This window comes from Daucus carota, chromosome 3 (assembly GCF_001625215.2).
Source record: "Daucus carota subsp. sativus chromosome 3, DH1 v3.0, whole genome shotgun sequence".
Taxonomy (NCBI): domain Eukaryota; kingdom Viridiplantae; phylum Streptophyta; class Magnoliopsida; order Apiales; family Apiaceae; genus Daucus; species Daucus carota.
In genome coordinates this window covers 11877926-11888028 of record NC_030383.2, presented here as the reverse complement: position 1 = coordinate 11888028, position 10103 = coordinate 11877926, and the positions used below count along the sequence as shown (strand labels likewise).

General features: G+C 35.1%; 1 protein-coding gene across 1 annotated transcript; it reads right to left on the bottom strand.

Annotated features, from left to right (window-relative positions):
* Positions 1-204: 204 nt before the first annotated feature.
* On the bottom strand, positions 205-8761 carry LOC108214488 (autophagy-related protein 11). Its single transcript, XM_017386498.2, has 5 exons — positions 7120-8761; positions 4911-6576; positions 4292-4509; positions 1787-2000; positions 205-927 (listed from the first exon to the last, which is right to left on the bottom strand). The coding sequence occupies exons 1-5, from the start codon at positions 8070-8072 to the stop codon at positions 532-534; spliced, it is 3447 nt and encodes a 1148-aa protein (XP_017241987.1). The 5' UTR covers positions 8073-8761; the 3' UTR covers positions 205-531.
* Between the last annotated feature and the right edge of the window lie 1342 nt (positions 8762-10103).

Sequence of the window (10103 nt, the reverse complement as noted above, 5' to 3'; positions counted from 1 at the left end):
TATGACACAATTTTAGATTTTTGATCTTGTAGTTAAAGTAATATATTTGAAATCCTATATAATTAAAAATAGGTAATTAAAATTCAATCAACAAAAAATAATAACTTTACATGATTTGCATTAATTGATAAATTCAAAACACAGTAATCATATAAAAACACGATACCAGTGTCATGTACTGTAGACCATACATATATCTTGTAGTTTGGACTTAAAACCACCGAGTCACGGCGGTCCTGGTTCCTGTTTACTTTCAAATTCTGACAAATTAAGGAGCCATAGCTTGTACAGCAATAGTGATCAAAGTTCACGATATTTACAGATAATCCTATTGAATACTTGATAGAACAAATGAAATTTACGTATACACAGAGGGGACTAAACCGAGCTGCTCGTAAGTAACTGTACAATAGAGAGATCAACTTAATAAATAATTCCCGCCAACAAAGACCAGTAGCAACTTTGATTAACATTTTTATGTATGTACACTTAGTTTCTTCCATCATGTCAATTATCAGAACTTTCGCAAGATCAGGAAGTGGGCTGCGAATGAAGGGTGGTGTCAGGTAACATTGCTACGGTTACTATAAAATATTCACAGCCAATAGGAAGATCATATGGGTTGGCAGCTGATCCTGCAGTCATCCGACTGCTTCCCATGTCAGTTGTCAGGAAGTCGACCATGTCTTTATTATTATGCTCAGCTCCAACTGGGCTGACTACTAATCGTTCAATATGCACGATCTGTCCAATTATATAGCTAGGACGCTGTGGAAGATGATCAACGAACAAAGCCACGGATTCAGTAGAGAGATAGTAATTATGGCAGTTCCGGTTGATGGCCTCGTAATGACCAGCAGAATTGAGTACGAATGCAGCCAGCTCACGTACTTCCAACCGGCCAAAGGATATCTTCTCTTTGTTTGCCTGTTAAAGCACACCTAGTTTGTTAAAGCACACCTAATTTTTATGCTTGACCTATGTATTTAAGGGTATCAAGCAAGTATACTTATAGATACTAAGAGTGAATACAAGATGACTAGAATTCCAATGACTGACAACTATAATTACAAACAAGAAAAGGAACCCCCAATAACTGAACCTCCCCTAGCCTTTGATTTGCTTCTGTTTCAAGGGAACATAATCACAAAATATTAGTTTATTACCTCTCATTTCCTATTATATTTCAACCTTGGGTTATTACCAGAAGATACATGCCTACAATATTTTGTTCAATTTTATGGGGATTATAATACCTAGTTAAGGGATGGTATATTATAATCCCACGAAACAACCTATCAAGTGTTTAAAAAATCTTGTTCTTAGGATTAATATTGGATAAAATGAGCAGAAATCACATATAACGAGGGAATCACAGTCGATCTAAAAAAAATAGCCTAGTTTCCTGGCTTGTCCTACAAGTGCCCCTCGCTGAATTACAGTCGATCTAAACAAATATAGCCTAAGTTTCCTGGCTTGTCCTACAAGTGCCCCTCATCTCTCTTTAGTATATACATTCCCTTTCTGTATAATTTTTAGAACATGTGTGTGCGCACGTGTAAAAGTATGAGTGTCCTTGAACATGTCCTTTTGTGTAAAACCCAGCATTTGCACTTCGCAATGGGGGCCTTCATTATGCTCATGTAAGAGTGGATCATTAACCCGGCGTCAAAAGATTACACTATTAGAATATAAAATATAAAAAAGAAGCCAAGTTGGCTATTTCCCCTCATTCAGCTCTGCAAGCAGTCAACTAAAATAATGACTTGTAAACCATACAAATTACCTGTTTCTCTGATTGATGCTTCATGTACAGGGTGTTGACCAGCTCTTTCTTCTCTTCCAACTCCTTGGTAAGCTGATCATTTGCAGCTTCAGCCTTCGAGTACCTGTCAAGTAGATCTGCACGGTGCTTAGACAAAGAACCGACTTTATCAGCAAGTACGCGAATGCATCCCCGAAGCTCTGCAGTGCTATCATCTTCCTTGTCACTGGCGGAACTGAAAATTACAAAGCCAAACCAGGCTATGATTATAATATTGCTATCACCAAGTAATAATTTAGGCATAAGAATATAGGCTAAAGTAAAGCAATTTGACCATAATCTCTACATTTAAGTTCTAGAATGATTATGTTAGTTATCAAGTTCAACGTCACTGTTGAGGTAGGTATAACAATGTGTACCATCACTTGTATTTTAGGGCCATACGACTACGTATGCTAGCAAAAAATCAGGTTGAATTAAAATATGGCAGCAGGCAAGTACTCATCCCCCCCCCCCCCCCAACACACACACACACACACACAAACTCTCACTTTTCACATTGCAATAAAATGAAAAAAATTGTTAACAAAGCTTTATTGTGCTTTTTTCTCTTTCTTATTTCCTCTTGTTTTGACAAAATTTCATTATGCTCTTCTGGGAAAGCGCATTAATACCTCATACCTTCACAAAGCACCAAATGATAGGTCCTTCAGATAAATTAATTACAAAAAGGATTTATAAAGTACAGCCACAAATTCACAACCTAAAGATGTCACACATATACCATATCTGCATGCGAACCTCTACAAGAAATTATAAGCCAATTGACTCCCACGCTCAAAAGACTGATTCAGGATTTCACAGATTCTCAATGCAAACATTAGAACTTATCTTCCAACACTAACTAACCAAACAAAGCTAATTTGGGATTCTAATAATCTCCTCCTCCTAGACTATAGGAGACATAAGAGATATATACCATGCCTGAAATATATTGCTCTTATAACATTAGGTAGGCTCTAGTGCCATTCTATCATTCGATGCAGTATAGTTGGATAAGGAAGAAGCTGACATGAAAATTTAGGAGTTGGCTGGAACTAGGAAGAGCTTTGACTACTATAATTTGGGCACCAGGCCCATACAAGAAAAGCATGTTTCTCTGTGTACAAACTGAGACCACATTAATAAGCTAAAAAAACATTCCACCAAATTTCTGCACCACATTATAGTTGTGGATATAACAGCCAGAGTTTTAGGGAATTGAAAGCAGCAATATTCATGATTTGGGAACCAAGTAAAGGAGCAACCAAATTGTTTAAATCTTCAGATTCTATCATTTCCTTGCCTTCTATTCCTCTTTTAAGACCTAATTTGTGGCTAATACGTAATAAGGAATTTGTACTTTAATAAACAGTACCCTGGCTGACTGAGTTGTCATCTACGCATGTATGGTTCATTACACTCTTCGAAAAAATTTAATTCTCTTATTAGTGGAGTCAGTAACTCTGATGCCAAATCCTCTACTTCAATTAAAGCCACCCATGTAATTTTTCTTCCTATACGAATTGAAAACTCACTAAGATGATAAAAATATACAGCTGAGTATACAGCATTAAGAGAATATAGATTGCTTAAATAAACAAATACCTAAAATCATTGGTAATATCTATGAAATATAGAAATCATAAGAGGTAAAAACAAAATTTATACAACAAAGATTAAAAAGAGAGGATGCGTGGGAGAGGGCATGCATTAGTTAACTTGCCTTTTTTAGTTTTAGTTTAACTTTTTAGTTTATCTAATTGTACATTATGACTGATCCTCTTTATCACCTGTAAGATTTCCAAATACCAATCGCTCAACTCCTAGTACAGTATGATATATGTGTGTGTGTCTGTGTGTGTTGTGTGTGTATCAGGATTAAGCACACATATGGTGTATTGTCTTGAATGAATTAACTAAAAATGATAACGAATTAAATTTAAAAATGAGCCGTCTCAGTTCACGTAGTAGTTATAAGTTCCTACTTTTGCATGTCGCACCATCAAAAATTCATAATATACCCGCTAGAGTGAGATACTAATCGTTTATTGATTATTACCATATATATTTAAATAGTAATAAAACTGACATATGTTTCCAATCCAATTCTAATTATATCTTAATTTACATGGACAATGGTTTCAAACATGCCTCAAAGTGTGACAATAAGCATATCTTAAACTCCGATTAAAGGAATATTTATTAATGCAAGTCACAAGAAAAACTGACTATAGACACCAATCTAAACATTGTTTGCAACTTATGAAGAGAACTTATGAACCATAGCTTAGATATATAAGATTTATCAATTTTTTGGTCACTAGTTGGAAAAAAGCAAGAACCAAGGAGGAGGACGCTAATGCGGGGAGAAAAAATTTAACAAGCTATGCATATATTATGTCAAAGTTTAGGAAATTACTCACAACCGAATTGGTAGCTAAGAAAACAATCAAGACTTTATGAAATAGATTTTGGGCAACCTACTTGGCCAAAGATTGAGATAAAGCACGCAATGACTCAGCAAAAGCAGCAACACTTCCAGAAGATACACATGTCTTAAGTCTTTCAAAAAGACTGTGCATTTTTACAGCAGAGGCCCGTAGTGCAGTATACTCTGATGCCCTCCTCTCAGCTGCACAAAGATGGGTTTGGGCTTCCTCTCTTGCTTCATGTAAACAATTCTCCAAGTGCGCACAGTTCATCTGGAGAACATGAGAACTAACAAATTAGCTTCACGGCCTTGCTCAAAAAAAACAAATAGTTTATTTCCTTCGAGCATGCCAGGATATCCATACCATATTTTCGTCAACAGAGTAGGTCCAAAGTCAACCTAACGTACCTTGCTAGTTTCATTTTTTTATATAAAAATTATTTTATTTTTTTGGGAGGGGATTGGTTGTTAGGATAATTGGGATTTTAAAAAATGTGAATACCGCGAAGTTTAGATATGACATTTATAACATGATAAATTAGTAAAAATGGGAACTCACACAGAATCCAATATGAGCCTAGCACAAGTTCTTTGCATGATGGAATAACAACAAATAAAAACTATCATATCAGACAAAAAGAAAAGTAAAACTCAAAATTCAACCTTCAATACCTGTGATTCATCTAAAAGCTTCCTGCTGATTTCCAACTCCCTTTCAAGATTGACAATCTCCTCCATCAGATTATCAATTTTGGTTTCCTTTTCACTTAATATATTGGACTTCTCTTCGATCACATGTTGCAATTCCAGAATGAGTTCATCACTTCTTTTGGAATCCAAATTCCGATCAATGTCCGTCTCAGAAAATAAGGTATTTGGAGGCCGAGATATGCTATCAGCTGTGGAACTAGCTGCTAGACCCATACCAATGTCTGCCAATATTGGTTCCTTAAAGTCTTTGTGGGGATGCAGATCCTCATGATTAGGCTCTAGCATAGATGAATCTAACTGAGGATTTAGGATTCCAGACGAATCTGTCATATTCTCATCCAAACCTTCACAAGGCCTTCCATGTTTGTCCAGAACTCCTGATTTTACATGTTCAGAATTGGTGGCAGAGGAAACCTCATCCATGGCTACTGACGCCATAAGAGCTTCTCCTTCACCCAAGACTTCTGACTTACTATCAGCCTTGTTAATCAAAGGAATAAAGATAGATGCATTTTTATCAACTGAAAACTTCTGCTCCTGCACATACTGATCTGACAATCTCTGTTCGAGTTCTTGTATGCGTTTTTCATATGACTCGCACTGCATTTGCTTATTCTTTAACATAGAAATTAAATGTTTTCCATATTCGTCCTTCAAATGCAAAGCTTCAGCAGTCTTCTCTGCAGCATCTTTTAATAAATTTTCCACTTTGCTGTCGTCAAGCGATTCATATTCGACATCAGAACAAAATGAACAAATTACAGCTATTGCAGAAGCAAGATCAGCTTTTAGCTTTGCATTCTCAACTTCCAACTTGCTAGTTCCAGCAATCTCTACCAGCTCAGAAGCCTCAAGAACATCTTCGGAGCTATGCTTATCAGTAGCACCCAAGGAACTCTCTTCAACTTCAGATGCAAAACTATCATGAGACAAAGAAAGTGAACTCTTCATACTTCCTTGCTTCTCAATCTTGGACGACATTCCAACCAAGTATTCAGGAGCATAACGCTCTATATCGGATATGTCAATATCTAACAAATTAGTATCAAAAGGAGCTATATTAACATCACATTGATTAGGAGTGTCATATAATCCCATAGATGCTAGTATATCCCTGGGTATATAAGAACTATGTACTTTTAGAAACTCCTCTCTTCTCCTGACTTCAGCTTCCCTCTTTGTAGCAAGTCGTTCAGCCAATTGTCCCGCCATGCCCATGTAGAGCTTCATTGAAGCCTTTCGTCTCACTATCTCTGCAAGGCAAGCTCTATATGCAGGCCCAATGCCACGAACCACCTTCAAATGCTCAAATTGATCACTCTGACGCTTCAATGCCTCGTTGAAAACAGAAAACTTAAAGCGTACATCTTTGATTGTGAACTGAATATATGCTATCTTTTGCATGTAACCCTGAACAAACATATTCATTTCATCCTTTTTGCTCCTACAAAAATCAAGTAGATTGGAGATTGATCGCTCACAAGTTTGCATCCTGGGAAGGTAACTTTTATCATGGCCATCATACATAGGGCCTAGTGCTGAAACGGCATCATGTGGACGGAGAGAAGACGAAATTTGGCTCGTTAGACAGTCATCCACAAGTTTTTTCACTGTACTGACATCTTTGCTGCATGACAATATAATAAGTGACGATGATGATTTAAATAACCACCCAGCATATCAGATCAGACATAGAAAGAAACATGTTTGCTCTAAACAACAGGAATGTGTGAATAATAGCATGTCAAACTATCTACAGAAGTTTTATGCTTTACCCAAGCACCTTTATGATGATTCATAGATCATAACTCATAAGCCAAAAATTATGACTAGATATAATGACCTAAAACTGCTAAACTAATGACATGAAAATGGAACTATAACAAGTTCATAGAAGTAACTGACATCATAAACTTTATACAAAAGACTAGGTTGCTCTATATCATATTTTAGACCATGTACACAAACATAGATATCTTTTGCAATATGATCTTCACAAACATGTATTTAGCTGTTTCTCACTTTCCCTATAGGTCATTATTGCTCAAACTACTTCTGTTAAATGCCCTCACACAAAAAAATTCATGGACACGAGTCAATTCTCATACCTATATCTAGACATACTCTGACAAAAGACTGGGAAGGAAAAAAAAAAGTATAAAGAGAAAACCTTAATGTTTGCATCACACTTTTCTGCTCTGTAATGTATTTTAGGCCTTCCTTGACAGTGAGTTCAACGTTTTTAATAATATCTACAGTTTTACTGTTGCTGGAGAACAAGTGCTCAGTGCTGCGTTTAAGCTCTCCAAACTCCTGCTTAAATTCAGAAACCTTAGTCTCGAACTGCCTATGTGAATTGCTACAATCTTCCACCGTCTTCCTCAAGTTCTCTTCTTTCACAAAATCCAACAAGCACTTTCGGTTCCCTGTTTGTAAAGGAGGGATAAGTTTGCAGGACCTCAGTTTCTCTACATCCCTTCCAAAATTAACTAGAAGACTAGAATGACTCCGGTGTTGTATATAATTAAGCTTCACAAAGTCATTATAATTCTGCAATATCATCCTATAGTAATGATCTAGATTACCACGTGCAATCTCTAAAGCCTTCACTTGCACCTTTTGTTCCCTCAAAAACCTTTCGCAAATCTCATATTTCAGCATAGTACGAGCATAAATAGCATGACCACATTGGTAATGGTATCTAAACTGTCTCTCGTATGAAGCCAAAGCCTTGAGAGCAGGGTCAGAAGCATCATCCAAGGGATGAGGATTACGTGCAGAGGTCGGTGATTGCGGGTCAGGAGTTTCAACCAATTCAACTTGTTCCGGTGCAGGACTCGGTGAACTACTCCGCATTCTAGCTCTGTTATACAAATACACTTCTCGATCGTCAGCCGGAAGCCCATACGCAGAAAGCTGCTTCTGCGAGTCCAACTTCATATCAGCACACAACAAAAGCTGATCATTGACATGAACCCCAGAAACCGATTCAATATACCGCTGAACCTCCTCAACGAGCGTGTATTCATCGCAACCAAGCTCGAAAGAATGCCCATTTTCCGCCAAGTGAACCAACAACTTCCCCCTCTGAACAACACCTTCCGAGACACTCGTAGAAGCCATTTTATCCACACTCACCAAATCCACAGAGAGGGACTTATGGATAAAACTGCAATTCGCCACCAAAATCCTTCAAAAGACCCAACCTTTCACCAACCCACACACACAATAACCCTAATTACCAACAAAGACCACAACACGATCAAACCAAACCCTAATTCCACACAAATCCAATCCACCACACACCAAATTATCTCAATTTCACACCACAAAACCCTAACTAAATCACAATCAGAATCAACAATCAAACAGTAGACGATGAAACAATTACTAACGAAACCACTAAAATCACTAGTTAATAAAAAGATTGAAACTTTGAGATAACAGAATCAATCGTAAACGAAATCGATGACGTGAGAATAATATCAACAATTATAATAATAATAATAATTAGATTAACTTAAGATTGGGTAAGAACAAGTCTATCACGATACGATATCTGTGTCTTTTTGTTGTATTATAAGATTTTTTTGGTATATTTAATAAATTATAATTAAATGACGAAGAACAAAGAGATTTAGAGTGAGAGAGAAGATGAGTAATTTGTGTGCGTGTAGAAAGAGAGATGGAGGGCTAAAGAGATGCTTCAACGGGAAGTAATCAGAGCGGCCAAGGGGTAGCAGAAGAGGTTGTGTGTGTTGATATATTTTATTATTGTTTTATATCCGTCTTCCTGTGTGTCGATAGTTTTGGGAAGAAGACACACTTCCTGCTGTTTTAGAAGATTAAATAATTATTAATGCTTTTTAATTTGTTTGTGTAACACGTTTTTTAGGGTTATTCTTTTCCGGGTGTATCTTGAACTCACTCCGTTATTTTCAGTGTGGCGTCAAATTGACAAATTTTTGACCAAACAAATTATTCTTTCATTATTTTAAAAAATTGAAAATTATATATTAAAGTTGAATAAAAAAAATTTCTATTGACATATTTTTTTTATTTTTTCACTTGATAAAATATTAATAAATTTCAGTTAAACTTTGGTCAATTTAACCGGTACCCAAAAATGACAACTAAAAAGATAGGGGGAGTAAGTTTTGATTTATTACTTTTTGAGAAAATATTTAGGAGAATTTGCTGAAAATTATGTTTTCGCACGTGCACACGTCATATATTTTTATTCTAAATTTTTGATGTAAGAATTTCTTTCCCTCGACAATTGAAAAGTTTTATGCTACTAAATATGTATGAACCATTCATGAATTATGCTATTATGCGACGAAGAATGGATAACATGATATAATGTTGAAAAAGACAAATGATATACATATTAACTATTTTTCTCAAATTATATAATATCATTTTACATATTTATTTATGTAGGCACAAATATAAGTTAGAATATTTATGAAAACTTATTCAGACTGACAAACCAACTCACATAAAAGATCATAGAATACACTTATATATACATGTATCAATTTCATTATTCATCAAATATATAATCAGTAAATCAAAATATATAGATTTTTCATTTTCTTATAAAAACATAAAAATTAATAATAATATCATTAATTCTACCGTAGAACCACGTACATACAAAGTGATTCTAACTAACTAAAATTTTAAATTCAATTGTTTGCTTAAGTTGTATGTGTTAGATTGTTTACACATATTATGTCTTATCAGTATTCTATATTAAAATCTATAATTATTAATAAAATTTTAAAGTATAATCTATAATTATTAATAAAACTCTATGGGGCCGTTTGGCTTAACTTAAAAGAAGTTACTTATTGCTTTTAAGTGATTTCTTGATTAAAAGTTATAAGTAATTTTGTACTTATAAGCTGTTTAAGTGTTTGGATAAATTCATTAAAATTCACGACTTATTAGGTATAAAAATTGCTAAAATAATAATAAAATATTATAAACTATCTTTTAGAATGATCATACACATCGTTGTGAAGTTAAATTTCGGAAAAAAAAATAAGTCAAGAAAAAAGCTAGCATTTCTAACTTCCAAAACTCCAGCTTATAAGTCGCCAGAAGTGCTTATAATTTCTTTACCCAAACACTACGAAATAAGTAGAA

What these genes read in the sequence shown, in the direction of transcription:
- LOC108214488 (XM_017386498.2), bottom strand. Translation starts at nt 8,072, where the DNA reads ATGGCTTCTACGAGTGTCTCGGAAGGTGTTGTTCAGAGGGGGAAGTTG. An exon ending in TTATCTCAATCTTTGGCCAA is followed by an intron (nt 2,001 to 4,291) that starts GTAGGTTGCCCA and finishes TGTAATTTTCAG; the next exon opens with TTCCGCCAGTGACAAGGAAG. An exon ending in AGCATCAATCAGAGAAACAG is followed by an intron (nt 928 to 1,786) that starts GTAATTTGTATG and finishes GTGCTTTAACAG; the next exon opens with GCAAACAAAGAGAAGATATC.